Below are 21,113 nucleotides of genomic sequence, written 5' to 3'. Positions count from 1 at the left end.
GTACAATATTTTTACTGTGATAAATTCCTCCTAATCCGAGTTAAGATTTTGTCTTTTGATGCCTCCTTTCCGTTTCACATGAAATTTTCAAAAAACCTTGAAAATCCAAGTTGGCCAAACTCCCCAGCGTATGCACCATCATTCTCTATCCAAATTCTCTCTCTATTTTTCCTGCGCACTGGCAACAAGCTCCATTAAATTCACTTCATTTTAGTTAATTCCATACAGAACTACACCTGCATTCTTCTCAATGCCTCTGACGCCTTCTTCACCGAGCCACAACGAGGTGCGTATAGACCTCCTTCTCCATTAGAAAACAAGTGTGATTTCTTTATTGGTTTGGAAGCACGACGGACAGGGTCTATCCATGTATATGGGATTTATTGACTCAGCTAATTTACCATATGGTTGGAGCAGATATGCACACTTCAGTTTGACTGTTGTTAATAAATTTCATAGCAGCAATTGAATTAGAAAAGGGGGTAAATTATATTTTTGGTCCCATAAGTGGACCTATTTTCAATTTTAGTCCCATACTCAAGTTAATTCGCACATTTAGTCCCATAGGTGGATTTTTTTTCGATTTCAGGACCAAAGGGGGGATTCCATTAAAAACTTAGCGCCAACCCCGATTTTGTAACGAAATCCCCCCTTTGGTCCAGAAATTGAAAACAAAATACACATATGGGACTAAATGTGCGAATTGAACTGAGTGTGGGACTAAAATTAAAAACATGTCCATTTATAGGACCGAAAATATAATTTACCCTAGAAAAGGTACTCAAGTAGAATTGTAATATCTAAATGCTTCCATTAATTTGGTCAGACGAGAAGTAATTATCATCCTCTACAACATAGTGATTTTGCTATTCATTATATGGGCTTTAATCTCATCTTTACCCTTATTGATGCAATGCTGAATGTCTAATCATGAGAATTTTCCTTTTATATATATAGATGAAATTAAGCTTATATGTTGAGCAAGTACCCTTTATACATACTAAGATTTTGTTTCATTTTTATGGATCTCATAGTATATGTATAATTCTCTAACATGCATTTGTTCTTCTTTCTTCATGTTTTTTCTTTGGATGCTCAGTTCGTTTTATCTGCTCATCTGCACTTACTTTTATACCATGTAGAAACAAAACACCAACTTAATACTAGGGAAAGTGATTGGGTTTTCACATCCTTTATGCCACTTAACGACCTTTATGATACAAGTCGAGGTTTTATAGTCAATGACATCTGTGTGATTGATGCTAAGATTGCTGTCTACAAAGCTACGGACCAATATTTATATAATTCAAAAAGGGATACTAGTTATGTTGGACTTAGGAACCAAGGAGCCACCTGTTATATGAACTCACTTCTCCAGATATTGTTCCATATTGCCTATTTCAGAAAGGTTAAGGATCTCATTCGAAGGACTATCTGGTTGTATATCATGATTTGTTTTCATGTGATGATGGGGAAAATACTGAATGACCAATATAACCTTCATTAAGGGTAAAAACAGGATTTCGCACCACTAAGTCAACTTATCTTTAGTTATGGCAAGAAGAGAGAAATTCGTGAGCATGATTCACGGCCAAGATCATGGATTTTGGCTCCGAGCGCGATCCTAGCTCTTAACTAGCGATGGGTCGTCTGATTAAAGACTCAATACCCATAATCATGACACATGGCAGCTCATTATAGTAGGTTCTAGCTGTATAAATATATAGAATTCAGACCACAAGAAGGTAATGTTGATACATTTATGCAACCTAAATATCCTTGATTATATCTTTCGATCTATATTCAACCTTGAGCGTCGGAGCATCTTTGTCGGGGACCTTCCCGACTAGCTTGACGTGTTATTTGATCCACAGGAATTGAGCGAGATCAAGGACGACGTGGTGGGATCGTGATCGCTGATCCTCCTACAAAATTTCCAACTCGATCATCATGTATGGAAGTTTCTTAGGGAGTTGATGATATCTTTGATTCTTATTCAGGTTGTATAGCACATCACAACTAGTGTTAATGATGAGTCATTGACAAGTATACCTATGGCCCTTCAAAGCTTATTTTACAAGTTTCAACACAGTGAAAGCAGTGTTGCAATAAAAGATTTGACAAGATCCTTTGGGTGGGATACACATGATGCTTTCCTGCAACATGATGTACACGAACTAAATATAGTCCTATGTGAGAAGCTTGAAGAAAAAATGAAGGTCCACTAGAAATAGAATACTACTACTGTCAATTTGATTAAAAACTTTTGAATTCTTCTTAACTAATTGTTATCCTCTTACCATTATTAGAGAACTGTTATGGAAGGAGTCATTCTGTGGTACTTGTAGTTAATCTATTTAGCCCTTAGGCTTTAAATTCATTTTATAAATTTTTGTGTCCTCTATGCGGTAGATCTTCAGCTTGATGTCAAGGGATGTCATGATGTCTATGCTTCATGTGATAAGTATGTTGTAGTTGAACATCTCGATGGTGATAACAGATATCATGGTGGGCAATATGGTTTGCAGGTGAGTAGGCTAACTTAATTTACTTGTTAGTTTAGTTAAATATATAAAGGTATTATAAAGAGCTCTCCTGAAGTTTTACAAAATTAAAATTAACCCCTTGTTATTTGAAAATTTATGAATACTACCTGATTTTAACATCCAACAAATAATTAACATATTTCATTAGACCTCATTAGATTTCAATCAATCTTTTGATGGTGCTTAGATCAAAATACCTTATGGTCTATGAAATCTTTTATTTATTTTTAAAAATATTGAAACATATTTAATAAGCTTGAAGGGCAAGAAGAACATTTAACCTTGTCAACTTATTTTATTATTTCTCAAAAAGAAAAAAAATCCAGAAAAAAGTAGATATTTTTTCCGTCTCCATCCAAGGATTACATAAATTCATCAAATATCAGGGATTACTAGTAAGTTTTTAAACAACAATGGTATTTATCATTGCAATTTTTCATAAATATAATGATCATTTTAACCTTTTTCCTCACTAGCGTATTGATGTTTGAGTGTCAGTTGCATGATTCTTTTGTCAGGAGGACATGCTTGTTTTTCTTTAAAATTTTATTCCTTAGCATATTATTTGTGTCTTGTCAAAGGACCACCTTAAGATTGATGATTTTCTTATTTCAGGATGCTAAGCAAGGGGTCTTGTTTACTGACTTCCCACCAATGCTGCAGCTTCACATAAAACGATTTGAATACGAGTTTGTTCGGGATGGTATGGTAAAGGTTAGAAGTTAATCTTCTCTTCCAACTTATGAGATGCATGATTGGCAAGTTTTTGTTATCATACTGTACTGGTGAATACAATGTAAAGATTAGAGCAAAAAGTGTACAAATTGGCTAAGTCTTACCTCTTTCAGTGTGCAGCTTAAGAAGATTGGTTAGATAATAGCTTTGTTCTTGTTCTATAACATATATTACTATCAAGAGTGCACGTTAGACAAGTTTTCTCTTACTAGAAGCAAATACAATAAAAAGTAGCCTTCTTATGATAGTCAAATTTATCGCTTGGGTATGTCCTATCAAGACTAATGACAAACATCCAATAGCCTAAATTGAAATTTTGGTCTTCATGTTAGAGGATGGCACTTTTACGACACCCATATATGGAGGTGGTAATTTAGTGAAATTAACTATTATTATTTGTGCAATTTCAGGGCTCTAGCAATCAGAGTCCCCAAATTTGGTCGGAATATGCTAAGGGGATGTCTTTTTGGATTTTCAAATGTCTGACTAAACAAAATAAATAAAATAAAATAAAATAAATTATGTGCCACAAAAGGAGTTCTGGCTACCTATTGAAGCTTTGACTAATTGGTGCATTAATAGTCATATCCAAGTTGGGTTTCTTGTAATATGAATGATTTTTTATTTGATGTTGATGACATGTACATAAATGACTGCTATGAGTTTCCTCTTGAACTTGATCTGGATAGAGATAATGGAAGATACTTGTCACCTGAGGCTAATAGAAGAGTGCGCAACCTCTATACACTTCACAGGTTAGTAAATAGATGTTTCTACCACCCCATTTTAATTTGTTCGGGCAAGTAGAAGTTTTAACACCTGCAATATTTGTATGGAAAATCCTTTCTTTATACTTTATTCAGCTTAAAAGCCTTTTTCATCCTGTATCTTTTGCATTATAACGGTTTAGTCATTTAGTCTTCCAGTGTAGCAAATATGTCATGTAAACTTATAAATTTTTTTAATTATGGTTCTGCAATCACCGGAGTTTGTAAATGTTGCCGGAGAAAAACATATTCCTCATGCATGCTTCTTCTTTAATTTGGACTTTGACTCCCATTGGTATGGACCAAAATTGTAAAAAAATTGAAAGCGATAGGACCTATTTGCAAGTCTAGTAAGATAAAGAACTAAAATGCAAAAATTCAAAAAATATAGGACAAAAATTTTGTTCCAGCAAAAAATGACCATTGGGATTATTTTCTTATTCAAATTGCAACATCTCTAGATTCTCTTATTCTTCACACTTGCAAAACTTTAGGTTACATTTTCATTCTGACTATTTTCATTCTTTGTAGTGTTTTCGTCCATAGTGGTGGTGTGCACGACGGACACTGTTATGCTTTCATATGGCCAACTCTATCCAACCAGTGGTATTGAGTTAGTTATGGAATTTAATCCATAAAAAATTGCATATCTATATTTGTAAATGTTCTTTAGCTTTGTATTGTCTGAGAAGCTTAAACTTAACTAGTTTCATTTGACACACTATGTTTTTATTAGGCCAATAACTAATGCTTTTTAGGAAAAAATTGATTTCAGGTCCTACAAGTTAGCCTCTTTGCGATTTTGGTACACTATTAAAATTTTTTTATGAAATAAATTTAATAGAAATAAGGCTTGTCATGCAATATATTAGGTCCTTTTTCACTTAGTCCCATTGATTACGATTTTCTCACATTGTATCCTATAAGTTGAAAATTTTCTCAATTTTAATCCTTAAGTACATTTTTGTCCAATAATTAATGGAACCCTCATAAACCCCCTTGAAAACCTTCTAACAGCTCCATTAATTATTGGACGAAAAAGTATGATGAGGACTAAAAATGAGAAAATCTTGAACTTATGGGATGCAATGTGAGAGAATCACAATGAATGGGACTATTTGGAAAAAGCCCAAACATATGGGACCAAAAATGCTATTTTCTTGAGACGTAAAAATGCAAATTTTCTGCTTTTAGCAATAGATTACATGTAGATCTCTCATTGCAAACTACATAAAGAATATCATTCTGAATGGTTTCAGATATAAATTCGATGATAAACGAGTGACAAAAGAAGATATAATAAAGGCTTTAGATGAGATTTATGGAGGTGTAGAAGAAGTAAGTTTTCCTTTCATTTTTTCTGCTTTTGTTAAAACTTGTTGATACTTTATTAACTTTTCATTTATGTCTTGACAGCATGTAATGATGACAAATCCAGATAATGGCCCCCTCAAGTTTACGAGGCAGTCTAATGCCTATTTGCTGGTGTACATACGTGAAAGTGACAAGGATAAAATGTTGTGCAACATTGATGACAGAGATATTTCTCAGCGTCTTAAGGTTTGATCAAAAATCAGCTGAAGTCATTTTTGCTTTAATAAAAGAAACTTAGACGGTGTTTGGCTATGTTTAGTTCAAACATCTTATACTTCTAGATCTTATAAGATATTTTAAGATTTTATAGATATTTATTCTTATTTTAAAAATAAGTTCTTAAATTATTTGGATAAATATGATGCTTGAGATTGTATGACATTAGAGTGTGAGACATAATAAGCTTTTGGATTAATTACAATTTATCATCCGTAATATGACTGTTTTTACACATTGGCATCCAAACTTTTTTGTATCAACTTACCATCTTAACTTTATACAATTTTACAGTTTGCCATTTATAACTATTTCCCAACCAAGTTTTTTATCGAAAAAACTTCACATGCAGTGTGTATGTGATGTTTAAGGGGTTATGTGATGTGATATTTTTCACATATGCACAACATGCAATGTTCTTCCGGCATAAAATCAATAAAAGAACGATCATATATGGCAAAGTACTAATTTCGCAAAGTTGATATGGTAAGTTGACACAAAAAAAAATTTCTATAGTTTAGTGTAAAAATGGGCGTAGTTCGTTTAACAAAATATAATTTACCCTAAGCTTTTTATACTGTAATAATAACCAAAAAATTCATCAAACTCTTAGAATTTAAAATTATACAAATAGATAATTTTGTTTTGGGGGGATGTAAATTATATGAAGGTTAAAACTGAAATACTAACAAAATTATGAGTGTGTTTTTATTTTTTGGACATTATTTGAAGAACTTATAAGATATTTTAAAAACAAGATAGGTGAAGTTAACCTTTTGTTAAAGAGCTTATAAGATCCAAAACATTTTACGTAGGATCTCATGAGCTCTTCAAAAAAAAAATTACTAAATGGTTCTCAAGAGCTTATCGATCATATGCTTATAAGCTTAACCAAACACCCTGTTAGTCTTTTTTCTATATGTTTCACATTAGTAAAATTATTTGTTCGTGTAGGAGAGGTTGAAGAGGGAGCAAAAAGAGAAAGAACTAAAGAAGAAAAAAAGAGCAGAAGCTAATATGTACATGATTGTCAAGGTAAATTATATTGATAGTTATTCTACATACTAACAGTTTTACTATTTCATTATCTCCATTTTAAACAGATTTTTAATTAGATAACGATGGTGATGTCTTTAGGTTGTGATTGATGAAGAGTTTGCAAGGCAGATTGGAAAGGATATATGTTTTGATTTAGTGGATCATGCCAAAGTTAGAAGTTTTTTTGTTCAGAAGCTTAAACCATTTCACACTTTTAAGGTGTATAAGTATTTTCAATTTATTGAAGTTATGTTCTCATAATCTTAACAGTTGTTGTGTCCTTTTATAATGATTTAATTTTCTATTACAATTCAGGTTGTAGTTTTTATTCCATAACATACATACACACCTTAATATAAGATTACGTGATTAATTTCATTTAAGGAAGGATTTTATACACATGTCGTGTATACTTGAATCTAATAGAATTTGTAACTAACAACTGCACTAGGAAATTTAATCTCCCTCTATGGCAGAGAAGAACCAATAACAAAAATCAACCTTATTAGTTCACTAAGCTATCAATTGGAACTTTTTTTATTGTAAAATCTGTTTGTTTATGTATGTAATTGAATTTTTTCCCTCTGCACATGATTAGCCTGTGTCCAATATCATTTACTCTTATGGGAGTACACTTTTGTTCTTCTTGTGAAGCATGTTCTTTTTTAGTAATTTTAACCATTTAACGTTTTAGTTGTTGTTGTATTTATTCTTGTTGTTACTTGTACTATGTCGGGAAAATAGCATGTTTCGTCCCGTAAGTTGGTAATATTAATCATTTAGCATTCTACTATTCCTTAAATATCCATAATGTAATTAAAGTTGTAGTTCTTTTGACTCTTTTGTCACTTGTACTATGCTGGGAAAATAATATTTCTCGTTTCGTAATTTAGGGTCTTTCTACTTTTTGTCACATTGATTATGGAATTCTCACCTTTGTCCCTGTAACATAGGAAAATAATACTTTTGGTCTTATTACACCTTTCTGTTAGATATTTTAATGAAAACACGTGGTCGTTGGGCCTTTATACTTTTGGTCCCTTGGTTACATGACTCTCACTTTACTCTGAAGTTAAAAATACAGCACTTTTGTTCCCATGCACTTAACTATCACGTAGTTTTTTTCGGTAATTATCTAATGAAAAGGTGTCATGAGACTAAAAGTGCGAAGTTTTGAAAGCTAGCGACCAAAAGTGATAGTCCTATGACCAATGGGACCAAAAGTGGACGGCTTTATTTTATGGGAAGAAAAATTTTATTTTCCCATACTTGTACTGTGTTCGTATTAGCTAAAATTGAAGATGATTGACAGGAAGAGATCACCATAGAATTTCTTGCACCAGTGTACTTCCAGCTTTTCTGGCTATGGGGAAAGCACCAAAATAAAAATCATCGTCCTAATCGGCCATTGACACTCCTAGAGGAGTCCTTACACCGTAAACATCTTATGCTTCTTAATTATATTTTTTATCACTTTTGCCACATCATTATGCGGTGTTTCCTGGTTGTGTTCACATTGGATTTTCTACTCCTGTTGCATCTTCTATTTAGTCTCAAATATATATTTTGACATGTATAAAATCTTTTCCTTAGATAAAATTAATAACATAATCTTTATACACGTGATATGTATATGTGAAACAAAATAGAAGATGCAACAAGAATTATAATAAAATAATGTTGTTCGAGTCGTGTTGGGTAATATACAGCATTGGCTTCTTGTTTTCTATTTTCTTTTGGGTAATTCTAAGGGTATGAGTTCGACAAAATTTTAAGATTCAAGCTCAAGTTCGGGCTCGACATAACTTGAAAAGGAAAAACTAAGTTCGAACTGAAGGTTATTTATTAAGAAAATTTAAAATTTGATTGGGAAGATAACTTTAAAATATTAATGTATTTAAGAATATTTATTAAACATATTACACAAACAAAAGAAAGGTTTACCTTATGTTTAATCGTAAAAATATTTTTAAATATACATTTTTTTAATCAAAACTAGTTAATAAATTATGAAAGTATAATGGCAATTAATATGAAATTGAATGTATAATAATATTTAAATATTTTTACTAATCAATTATTACAAATTATAAAATTTTAAAAATTTCTTACTTATGCTAATTATACAAAATAGATTAGTTTAGTTAGCAAAGATGTGTAAAGATACAAATTAAATTATGTAAATATTTATACATAATTTGCTCATTTACATATTTTATTAATAAAGCATAAAACATATAAAAATATTCAGTATTCTCTTGGAATTTTTAAATACTATAGAGAAGATTATCTTACAAATGTTTTTTGTTCTGAATTAATTATATAACAAAATTGTTTAATAATATATATATATATGTAATTGAAAACATAATTTTCTAAAAATAAAACCAAACTGATTATGAAATAATTAAGATACTGCTATAGCAATTTAAATTATTATTTTGTTAATTATGAAAAATAAAATAGAAGAACAAGTAGTATTATATCTCAATGTATACAACAACATAAAAAATACTAAACCATTTATTAATCATAACTTTAGTAAATGTATAAGTTAAATTATCAGATTATTTTATAGAATTCAAAAAATAAGATATTCATTGAACATAATTCTAATATATTTTACATTATAGTATTAAATATGTATTTATTTAGGGATAATTAGACCGCCTTTTCTTTAAGTTTGGTATAATTATACATAAACTATATGATTTGAAAAATTACATCTATTACTTCTGATTTTATTTTGATCTAACAAACAGTTCTCCCCGTTAGTCATAATTCACCAAACGTGCTGATATTAGCAAAACAAAATTGAATGAAAATTCATATTTACCTTTGATTGAGTTATTACTGATTTATTGTGGGTCACATAATTTTTTTTCTATTTAAACTTGTTGAATAAGAATCAAGAATTGATCTCAGTTTGAAGAAAAACTAGTAACAGAGAAGTGGTTGTGCAGCTATTTACAGAAGGAAAATTTCTGTGTATCTTCTCCAATGAGGACAGATGAAGGGTCCTTATATACAAGAGAAGCCTAACTAACAATAACGACCACTGAGTTGTTAATTCACTTAACGAATACATAAATTTGCTACTTTATAAAACATGACTTTGTGAACAGAGGGAAATAAAGCTAAGTCCTGAAACTACTGTTCTTCTTCTTCCTTTGCTTGTGACATATGTTCTTGTGGGATGTCTGAAGCAGCTTAATCATGGGTTTCATCACCCCCCCCCCCTGCAAGATAGACTTGGGTTGAGGGTGACCAAGGATAGCTTGGATCTTAAATGGAGGAAAGAGTTGCAAGACAATGACTTTGTGAAGGCGCCTGCAATTTGTTGTTTTGACACCACATAAGTTGGTTGAATTAATCCTTCCTTGAATTTGTTAGGCACCACATGGCAGTCTATTTCCAGGTGCTTCGTCCTCTCATGGAACACTGGATTTGCAATTATGTGAAATGCGACTTTGTTGTCACAGTAGAAGGGAATAGGAGTCTTAACTTCAATGCCTAAATTCTTCAGAAGGTACACCAGCCATGTTACATCGCAGGTGGTAGTGGCCATACTTTGGTACTCGGCTTCAGCTGATGATCTTGCTTAATTATCTTAGTTTGAAGAAAAACTAATAATAGGGAAGTGGTTGTGCAGCAATTTACAGAAGGAAAATTTATGTGTATCTTCTCCAATGAGGACGGATGAAGGGTCCTTGTATACAAGAGAAGCCTAACTAACAATAACAACCACTGAGTTGTTAATTCACTTAACGAATACATAAAGTTGCTACTTTATAAAACACGACTTTGTGAACAGAGGGAAATAAAGCTATGTCCTGAAACTACTGTTCTTCTTCTTCGTCTACTTGTGATGTCTGTTCCTGTGGGATGTCTGAAGCAGCTTGATCATGGGTTTCATCAAAACTGCTCTTATATATCTTCATGCACGCTAATGCATGTGAGGAGGCATATCTTCACCCTTATTAAGGTTGTTTTGCTAGAAAAAATTTGTTTGACCTGCAATATGTAGTAAGTCATTTGCAGATAAATATAGTTTTCCATTCAAATATCTTTTACTAATATATAACAAAATTCTATGCATTTTGACTAGTAGAGGGATTAAATTATTGGATGAAAATAAAAGGTATTGTTACTAAGTGTAATTTTTCAAACTACAGACAATTTATGTATAATTACATCAAATTTCAATGAAGGGTTGTATAATCATCCCATTTATATAAAATGAATGTAAAACTAAAAATATATAAATTTTAAAAAAAGAGAAAACTTGCAGATATATAGAAACATATGTGGAAGGCGTGATTAGAGTTTATTGATTGGCTCTGCTTTTGATCTTAATCGACACCGCTTCCACTTTGGAGTTACTTACATGGGTACTAAATTGAAGACACTTAACATTTTGAATGTCGGCTATATGATTGTAAGGTTGGTGGTCTCCCTCATTTCAGATTGTTATATGATTGTAGGTCAGCCATTTAAAGAGGTTATCAAGTAAGAATCCCAATGATGAGCTGCAGTAGTTTTTAGAAGTAGAGCGTGCACAGGTAATTCGTGATAATTCCAAATGAATGCAGTAAATGAGCTTTGAAGGCCTTTCTTTACATCATTGGTCTTATTAAATTTCTGTACTGTGATTAAGGATTTGCGCGACGGCGCTCTCCCTGATAAAAAAAGTGATGACAGTTTACTACTCTTTAAGCTTTATGAGCCTAAGAAAGGAGAATTAAGGTACTTTTCTTGTTCCCCTTTTTCCCATCAGGTTCTATGTGGAGTAAATATCTATAGAAAGGATAGACACAAGTAATTCTCTGAAGAGTAAAGATAAAAGAATGTTATTGGCCTTTAATCTATTCTCATTTCATACCAGATATGCTAAAAGATTTTTTGTCAAGAGCTATGACAAGCTATCAGATATTCTAGAGAAGTTAAATCAACTTGCAGGCTCTGCTCCTAATGAAGAGATAAAACTTTTCGAGGTTTGTTCCAATATATGAATGGAAGAGATAGTATTTGCTTATACTAATAGATTGTTGTTAGCTGACACTTAAAATGAAACCCACATGCAAATGTTTTCATTAAATGGAGCTATTATTGCATCTGTCAAATGTCATGGAGATGAACATAACTCATGTTACATGCAATTTCTTTACAAGGACTTAAAGATTGCTATGCATATGAAATATGATGCACTTATTCATTTTAAATGGTGAAGATATCTTTCATAAAATGAACATATACAGTTTAAATATTAAGATATCTTTCACAAAATGCCCAAATACATTTTAAATGGTGAAGATATCTTGTGTTTTTTGCTTATGAGGAGATAAAGTTTGATCCCAGAGTCATGTGTGCATACATTGACACAGGACTTCCATTTACCTCTAACCAGGTATATGAAAATCACAAGCACAAGTATCTTGTCAGGACAAAGATTGTATTTTGATAACTTTTCGATTTCTGTTATTGCAGCTAGAGGATGGGGACATTGTCTGGTATCAAAAGTCACTGCCTGCTCAAACAAGGAAGCTATTTCATTGCCTGGATATTCCATCTTTCCTTAAATACCAGCATATCCTTCAAGTACATTTTCATAAATATTGTGTTCATATTAATTAATAATATTGTAGTTACAAGATATATGTTTCACATGTCATATTTCATTCTTATGATGATGGTGTTGCTGGATTGTGGGAATATCTTTTTCTAAAGTATCAAACATAATCCATATTGGTCTAACTTGGACCTTTCCGGCATATAGTTCATTTCGATAGCTCATTAATGTTTTTCGAAATTACCTCTTTCACAACTAGCAGTTCTTCATATTTGAGCTTTTCTTTAATGTAAGCATATCACTCAGAAGATGTCCAATCCTCTTCTTCTGTTCCCCCTGGTTGCTTGTTTTGTAGGTATATTTTAAATAGGATTAAAGGCAATTTTAGTCATCTAACATCAGGCGATTCTCATTTTAGTCCCGTAACTTACTAGGTTCCATTTTAGTCCTCTATAACTTAAAAAAGCTCAATTTTGGTACACATTTGATTGAAAATTTGCTTCGGTCACCGGAAAATGTCACATGGCCTTCACGTGATATTTTTAAATTGGGAGTTTTATTTTTATTGGCTTAAAAAGCTCACGTGGCGACGATGTGGCGATGATGTGGAAATAAAAACGTGTACCAAAATTGAACTTTTTTAGGTTATAGAGGACTAAATTGGAACCCTAGTGAGTTACGGGACTAAAATGAGAATTGGCTTATGTTAGGGGACTAAAATTGCCTTTAATCCGTTAGGCCATGTGACTTTTTAATCCAATAAAAATGAAACCCCAATTTAAAAAGTCACGTGAAGGCTATGTGACCTTTTTCAGTGACTTAGGCAAATTTTCAACCAAAATTGAGCTTTTTTAAGTTATAGAGGACTAAAATGGAACCCTAGTAAGTTAGGGGACTAAAATGAGAATTGCCTAAAGTTAGAGGCCTAAAATTACCTTTAATCCTTTTAATATGTTGGGTGTTTCCTAGTTATTCTCTAACCTTAAACCAAAAATCTTTTGAAGGAGGTTTCATTTGATGAGACTGAAAACCATGTACAAATTTCAACTTTCTTGCAATTTTTTGGTTATTCGAATTTAGAGAAATATGAAACCTCTCGTACTTTCCTCCCTCCGTACCTAGACATGGATGAGCATGCAAGTCAAGCTGACTTCTTTCTCAACCTTCCTCCCTCCAAACCTAAACATGGGAGAGCATGCACATCATGCTCATTACTTTTTCAGTTTCCTCCCTCCGGAATTAGACGCGAATGAGCATGTACGTCACACTTACTTGTTTTTCGATTTACACCATCTAGACCTAGATGCGGATTTTCATGCAAGACAAGCTCACTTTTTTCTCACCTTCCGCCCCCTCAACTTAGATGCGGATGAGCACGCACGTCACACTTACTCCATGTCTTCCTCCCTCCAAACCTAGATGCGGATGAGCATTTACGACAAGCTCAGTTTCTTCCCTCCAGGCCTACATGCGGATAAGCATTTACGTCAAGCTCACTTCATGTCTTCCTCTGTCCCAACGTAGATGCGGATGCGCATTTATGTCAAAACTCACTTTATACGTTCCTCCATCCGGACCTAGGTGCAGATGAGCATGCACGTGTGTACTTCCTTCTAACCTTCAACGTTTAGTTATTTTTAATGAGAGTATATCCCTACTAGATGTTGTCCATTGACTCAATAGTCCTATTTTAAGTCCAATAAATTAGATTCATTTTTAATTTAATTCTATTTATATTGATATTTTCATATTATACCTTATATGTTAGAAACTTTTTCATTTTGGTTTTTCACGTGATTTTTTCGTAGAATAATTAATGGAGAAATCAAGAGATCTTTTGCTTAAATATTTTTGTTGACTAACAGTCCCTAACTTTTCTATTAATTATTAAATTAAATGACATATAGAATTAAAATTGAGAAATTTTTTAATTTATTAAAAAGTATGGTAATAAATAGTACCCAAATTTAATTTTACAAAAAGACCCTGAAATGGAAAACACCATCGCACAAACATTAAGTATCAGTCTATTTGGAAATAGGCAATATATTGCTTCAAAAAAAATTTAATAGATAGAAATTTTTGTGGATATTTTGGGTTCTAGTTGGGGTGGCAGATGAGTCGAGCTGGCTCGCGAGCTCGGCGAGCCGGCTCGACTTTGAGCAACTCGAGCTCCTATCGAGCTCGAGCTCGAGCTCACTGGAGGCTCGCGAGCTGGTGAATTTTTATATATATATATATATTTTGAATTCTTTATATATTTATTTTTATATTTAATATTTGATCAATTTTATAATCTAAATTGACCATATATTATAATTATTAATCAATATCATATATTTTATTTTGGATAATAATAAATTATGGTACTTTTATTTATACATTTAATCTTTATACAAAAATAAATTTAATTAACTTAATAAATTATAATATTTTTTATAATTAAAATTATTATTTAATATGATATATAGAACTTTATGTTATATTATAATATATAGTTGTATTGCGTTAATATTTTTTAAATTGACAAGTAATGCATTTATAAATTTTAATTATTTATAAATTTAAAATTTAGTAATTTCTATGAATTAATCTAAAAATTATAATAACAATAATAATAATAACAACGACAACAACAACAACAATAATAATATGATGGTCGAACAATTCTAATTATTATTTTATTGTTATATAATGAGATGAAAAAGTTTAATCAATAATTACGATATTTTAAAATCCAGGCACCTGATTCATACGAAATTTAAATATATACAAGACTGTGTCTATTAGATCATATCAGACGATATAATTTAAAGTCACATGGCCTTATTCAACGATATACCATTTTGAATGATTACTTTTATGTTTTGAGTACGGTATCTCGACATCCGTATACCAATAAATCTAAAACTTTATCAAATGTATTTTTTTGTAAGTTTTATCATATCTAACGGTCTGATCTGAATTTTGATGGCCCGATTACCCCATAGTTCAACAATGTAAGATGATAGTTACATCAATGTTATACTAACATTTATAAATATATAAAATTTGCAGGTTGTGAACATATATTAATTTCAACTATGTCTATGTAAAAATTTTATGATTCAATCTCATGATTTAAAATAATAATAATAATGATGATGATGATGGTTGAACAATTCTAATTATTATTTTATTATATATATAATGAGATTAAAAAGTTTAATCAATAATTAAGATATCTTAAAATCCGGGCACCTGATTCATACGAAATTTAAATATGTACAAGACTGTATCCATTAGATCATATCAGACGGTATGATTTAAAATCACATGGCCTCATTCAACGATACACCGTCTTGAATGATTACTCTTGTAATTCGAGTACGATATCTCGACATCCGTATATCCAATAAGTCTAAAACTTTATCAAATGTATTTGTTTATAAATTTTATCATATCTAACGGTCTGCTCTGAATTTTGATGGCCCGATTATCCCATGTTATTCAATAATATAAGATGATAGTTATATAAATGTTATACTAACATTTATAAATATATAAATTTTGCAGATTGTGAACATATATTAATTTCAACTATATCTACGTAAAAATTTTATAATTCGATATCATGATTTAAAATAATAATAATAATAATAATAATAATAATAATACCAAAAATCAAAAACCCCTCTTTCTCTTTCTTTTCATCGTTTCTTCTTCCTCTCTCTCTCTCTCTCTCTTTCTACCTCCATTCTTTCCCCTCTTATTTCTTCCCCATCGTTTCTTCTTCCTTTTTCTTTCTTTCTCTTCCTTCCCCATCGTTTCTTCTTCGTTTTTCTTTCTCTCTCTCTTTCTCTTTCTACCTCCATTCTTTCCCCCCTCTTATTTCTTCCCAAACCCATCTCTTAGAACCCTAGCCCCCAAATTCACGGCAACAAGAAGGGCAAGTCGGCAACGAGGACAGCGACGAGTGCGGCTTCCAGGTAATTCTTCCATGTAATGTTCTTGAATTGGTGCTTGCTAATTCATAGATTTTCCTTGCTTTGTGTCAAATAAATGGAATGAATTCTGTCAAATGAGTTCTGTTCCTGTTGCTGTTTAGTTCGAGCTCGAGCTCGAGAATGCAGTGTCGAGCTCGAGCTCGACTCGCTTCTAGTTAAAAAGTTGAAAATTGAACTAAAATTGAACTAAAACTCAAACCCAGGTAGTGCAGATCCCTAATTATAGTCGGCACCCAAACTCAAACCCAGGAACAGAAGATGGTGAGAGGGAGCGGATCGCTGCTGAGATGCGCCGGCGTGGGAATAAGCACCACTCTTGTTGAGATTCTTGTCTGCCCACTCTCCAAACAGCCCTTAAGGCTCTGCCGGAAGACCAATGCTCTCATCAGCGATTCCATCGGCGTTTCTTATCCCATCGACGATGGGATTCCTCTCCTTGTGCCCGCCGATGCCAAGATTATCGATGCTGGCGATGTAAAAGATTCAGAGGAGAGGGATTCGACAGTTTAAAACGTAAGCGCCCTCTTGTTTCCCTAAATTCTCACAATTGGAGTACGAGTCTCGTAGCAGTTGTTTTGTTTCTTGTATTTCCTTTTTTTTTTTTTTGCTTTTTTCTCCCCATTTTTGCATCCTTCTCTTCATTGGATGGAATTAATCAATATCACAATGTTAATGAATACACCAATGTACTTGCGACTCTTAAGCAAGAGGAAATAGAACTTCCATTTTCCTGTTACGCAAATATGCCTGGAGTAGCTAAAGGCCTCTAGTTTCCTGTTGTGCACCGAGTAATTTTTTGAAGAAACACATATAGCTCAAAATTTGCATCACAGTGTCCAATATAATAGTATAAAAGTTGTAATGGTCATACCCATTAACCGGCAGTCATGTAAGGATGTGAAGTCTAATTCACATCTTGACCGTGCAGCAACTCGACTGCAGCAGCAACAACACCCTTTCCCTCCACTATAATATCCAGTCCTGGCTTCTCAATCTTCCCTGATAGAAGCTTATCCAGCTCTCCACGCAATTTCTGTATCGAGTCCAATACAGTCTTTTATGTAGAAAAGTGAAGGTATCCACCAAGCATTTCAATGCGGTCTCGGCCTTTGCTTGGAATAAGATTACCACCAAACATCACCAGAGCATATATAGTCTGATATATTGGTGGAATCTCTTATGTATATGCTACTGGTTTTGACCTTTTCACTGTAGACCATGTATGGAACAGGGAAAATATGAACGCCGGCATTGACTGAAGCTGGATGAATGTCAACTTTCCCAACTTCTTTAGTGTAGAATGCTGTTCACTTCCCTTGTCTTTTGCACTGCACAACATTTGGGTAAAGTCCAGCACTATGGAACATACCATCTCCAAACCATCACTGTATTGGTTATACATATGCCTTGGGACCTTGTGATTTATCTACTAAACCAATGCCTGACAGTAAACCTAGAAACTGATTTCTCGTATCTCCCATCATTTGCATGGTTACTGGTGACAGAAAATTCTCCCAACAGAGATTTCCGTCCTTTCTATTACATTTAGCATCTTTCCATCCTTCAAATGCTTTAAGTTGCAAATAGGAAAAATAGAATTTAAATAATTAGTCACTAATTATTAGATAAATTAAGCCTAACAACTAAATCACTTAGTTGAGATGATCTTTTTATTTGTAATTTAATTTTTTTGCTATTCCAATTGGCAGAAAGAGAAAGAAGAAAGAAATGAAGTTGGGGAAAGAGGAAAGAAATTGTAATTTTTGCATCAAAATATTAACTACTAATTTTTAGTCTACCTTCTTACAATCACTTGCAGAAAAATGATATCCAACATAATACTTTGCCAACTAGATAGCACTATGACGGTCGGAGTCGTGTATTTGATACTTGCTTTAATTCTTTGCCAACTGAAATACTGAATAGCACTCCGGCTGTCACAAGGTATTTGATTGTGCTTTTGATAAGTTCATAGTTGAAGCTATATTGCTTCCCTTACCATCTCCTTGATTGCATATATACTCAGCTTCTATGGTAGATAAAGTAATTGTTGCCGGTAACGTGTTAGTATAGGTTATTGCAGACTAATTGTTTTCTCGTTGTAATATGTTGTACACAGTTCTTTGTCAATATAATGTCAATTTAAGAAACATTTTTTTTAGTCATGTTCATCATATGCTTCACATGTAAGTTTCGCTAAGGTCCCGAGATGCTAAAATCAGCCAAATTGAAATTTTAAAATTAAAAAATTATGCGATTGTGCATCTCATTGCTACTATGCATGGACCCCATGTATTCAAAATGAGTCAATTGAACTGATTAGAGATACCAACTTTTCGATGCAATCTGGCTAATGAAGATGATATGAACATTTTCAATAATGATCCTTTTCGAACAAGCAGGTGAGAACATGGGGATGGTTGTTCAAGTCCGACAAGGTGAAATGATTTTTTTCGTCATGGTATGAACAGATGTATATCCTCCTCCAAATTCTCCTCTAAAGTGTGGAGTGTATCCCTTCTCCATTTGGCCACCACTGAAAAGATTTGTGCTAAGGTTAGGAATGTGCATGACGTTATTATTGACATGCGTTCTATTTTAGTGTTGATAGCAACTAATACTTTTCCTTCAACTCCGTGTGGCTATCACTTAGTTTGACGCATGTCTTGAAGGACTTGGCCACGCCCTAAAAATTTCCTTGATTTTGTATGTATATAATGGCTAGCGGACTATCAGCATACAAAGTAGCTTCTCCTGTCTCTACTGCTGAGTTGTATATGTAGAATAATTAGTTATTTATTTGATTAGTTTTCAGTTCAATGAGCTTGACGATTTCTTTTAAGCTTGCAATTCTTTTGGACATGTCGAGACCTCGTTTAGTTTTGGCCTTGGGGTTTCCGGTGAAAGTAACATTCTCAACATTGTTTGTTATCTTGCACATACAATGTGACGTGTTTTCCCTTCCTCTAATTCTTGTATCATTTCGTACTTTTAGGATTTTCTTTTCTTGTTTTTCACTAGGATTAGAATTCGGAAACCTTATATTTAAGTTTAATTGAAAAGCATTTTCAATGAAAGTTTTATTCTCACCTACTTTGTCTTTTTTCCGTATGTTTAAAGTGATCCGACCAACTCCTTGATGGTCTCCTCCATCCTAGGCTTAGTACTAGTGGTACAAAAATGAACTTTATACTATTTTTAATTACTAATTCAAGTTCATTACATGAATCAGTAAAGATTAGTTTAAACTTTTTTGATAATTTTAAATATCTATTTAAATTCATTTCATATATTTAATGATCGATTTAAAAATTTATCATTTCTACTAATCCATTTAAATTTCGCTTACTATATTCTACTTTTAATTGTTTTTTTTTTCCCATCCTTTTCTAGAATCCACTTAAAAATGATGAAGTTTCTAAATGAGTCTTTATAAAAAATGGAAATGAACTTAAATGCGTATTGTTAAATTTCTGTTACCACTTATTATTTTTCCACTTAAAAATGATGAAAGTTTAAATAGGTCTTTATAAAATAATAAAATGAACTTAAATGAGTATAAAAATTGTTAAAAAATTTAAATGGATATTTATACTATCATGTAATGAACTTGAATTTTTATTTAGAAATAGTGACAGAACTGGCCTCTGTACCAATATTGCACTAACCAATACTATGCACCAGGTCCAAGATGGAGGAGACTGTCTTTGACCATTAGAGCTGTGATATCTTTAATAGTGATGAATATTAGATCGTGTTATATCCTAGAAATATGAAGGTATGCACGGGTGAGAGAGAACTCTGAAGGTCTCTACGACAAGATCTCAGCAATGTGGGGCATGTCTACAGAGAATCTACAAGACACATAGTTAGAGCCAAGTCGGATGGGACTCTGGTGATGGCTCTCCGACGATCAAGTCAGTTAGAATCCCCAAGAAAGTGAAGTAAATATCAGAGTTGGATAGAGTGTTCAAACCTAGTCATGGAGGTGGAGCCATATTTATATTGTACCATGTGTTATGATCCGTTGGATCATATTTTAATCCAGTGGATAGCTATGGATCGTACCAGAACAACTGATAATGATAGGAAGTGGTCCATGGGACAAGCACTGTGCGGACAGGGTAGTGCAGGTGGCTCTAGCAGTGCTCTCCTGACACTCTCTCCTTGGTCATTAAAGGTCCTAGATGACCTTCAGATATTTTCACACTATAGGTCCTTTTGAGGTCCCTCTTTGTGTTATATGCACCTTTAGTGTTGCTGCTTATTCTGACCTTGGGAAGTCTCTCCTCGAGTGGTAAAGGTCTCAAGGAGTGATATAGGGAATATCCCCACATCAGAAGTCCCCCCACATACCAAGTGTGTTCATACTACAGTTGGGTAAGTGGAATCGTGTGACCATCAAACTCCGTTGTTCTTACAGTTGTGTCTTTCTATGTAACTTGCTGTTTTGAGATTTTTGGTGGTGATATTTCAAAAATTTTCTTTCAAACCTCTCCATCCACTACATACCTGTATTTGTTGGCCAGTCATGCATCAACACGTGTTGTTGCGACAGACTGCTTTTTTGCAAGGTTGCTCCCAATAGGAATCCTTGAGGGTTTTTTGGAGTTCGTGCCTCTTCATTCCTTTAAATGATAACTCTTCTTTCCTAAAGAACATTCCCTCTTCAGATTCTCTTGTTCGTGAAAAATTCTCGGGTTTGCCAATCTCTAAAGCCAACTTTCTCTTTATTCTGATTAGGTTAGCGTCCCTTTACCCTTCCTCTTTAGAGTTCTTAGATTGTCCATTTGCTATGTCGGAATCTAGCTCTTCAAGTGAAGGAACGGTCAATAATGCTTCCGTAGGTTTATTTGGTCCTGATTCGCATAGGGATGCTATG

At 32.9% G+C, this 21,113-nt stretch overlaps 1 protein-coding gene and 1 pseudogene across 2 annotated transcripts; both read left to right on the top strand.

Moving 5' to 3' along the window:
• Positions 1–250: 250 nt before the first annotated feature.
• LOC105178991 lies at positions 251–12,615 on the top strand (annotated as a pseudogene).
• A 3,390-nt stretch (positions 12,616–16,005) lies between these two features.
• LOC105178984 (UPF0434 protein Daci_3569) lies at positions 16,006–19,073 on the top strand. Of its 2 annotated transcripts, none has more exons than XM_011102570.2 (3): positions 16,006–16,213; positions 16,435–16,744; positions 17,160–18,610. In XM_011102570.2, the coding sequence occupies exon 2, from the start codon at positions 16,490–16,492 to the stop codon at positions 16,739–16,741; it is 252 nt and encodes an 83-aa protein (XP_011100872.1). In that variant the 5' UTR covers positions 16,006–16,213; positions 16,435–16,489; the 3' UTR covers positions 16,742–16,744; positions 17,160–18,610. The 2 variants fall into 2 exon arrangements, with proteins under 2 accessions (XP_011100872.1, XP_011100871.1); XM_011102569.2 differs by lacking the exon at positions 17,160–18,610 and adding an exon at positions 18,634–19,073 and having other exon boundaries at positions 16,009–16,213.
• The last annotated feature ends 2,040 nt before the right edge of the window (positions 19,074–21,113 follow it).

The sequence above is a fragment of the Sesamum indicum genome, unplaced genomic scaffold (genome assembly GCF_000512975.1).
Source record: "Sesamum indicum cultivar Zhongzhi No. 13 unplaced genomic scaffold, S_indicum_v1.0 scaffold00119, whole genome shotgun sequence".
NCBI classification, from domain to species: Eukaryota; Viridiplantae; Streptophyta; class Magnoliopsida; order Lamiales; family Pedaliaceae; genus Sesamum; species Sesamum indicum.
Note: the sequence above shows the minus strand (reverse complement) of the source record. Positions and strands in the feature narration are given on the sequence as shown.

Bases quoted from the DNA above. Each gene is read 5' to 3' on its own strand.
- LOC105178984 (XM_011102569.2), top strand. From the start codon at position 16,490: ATGGTGAGAGGGAGCGGATCGCTGCTGAGATGCGCCGGCGTGGGAATA.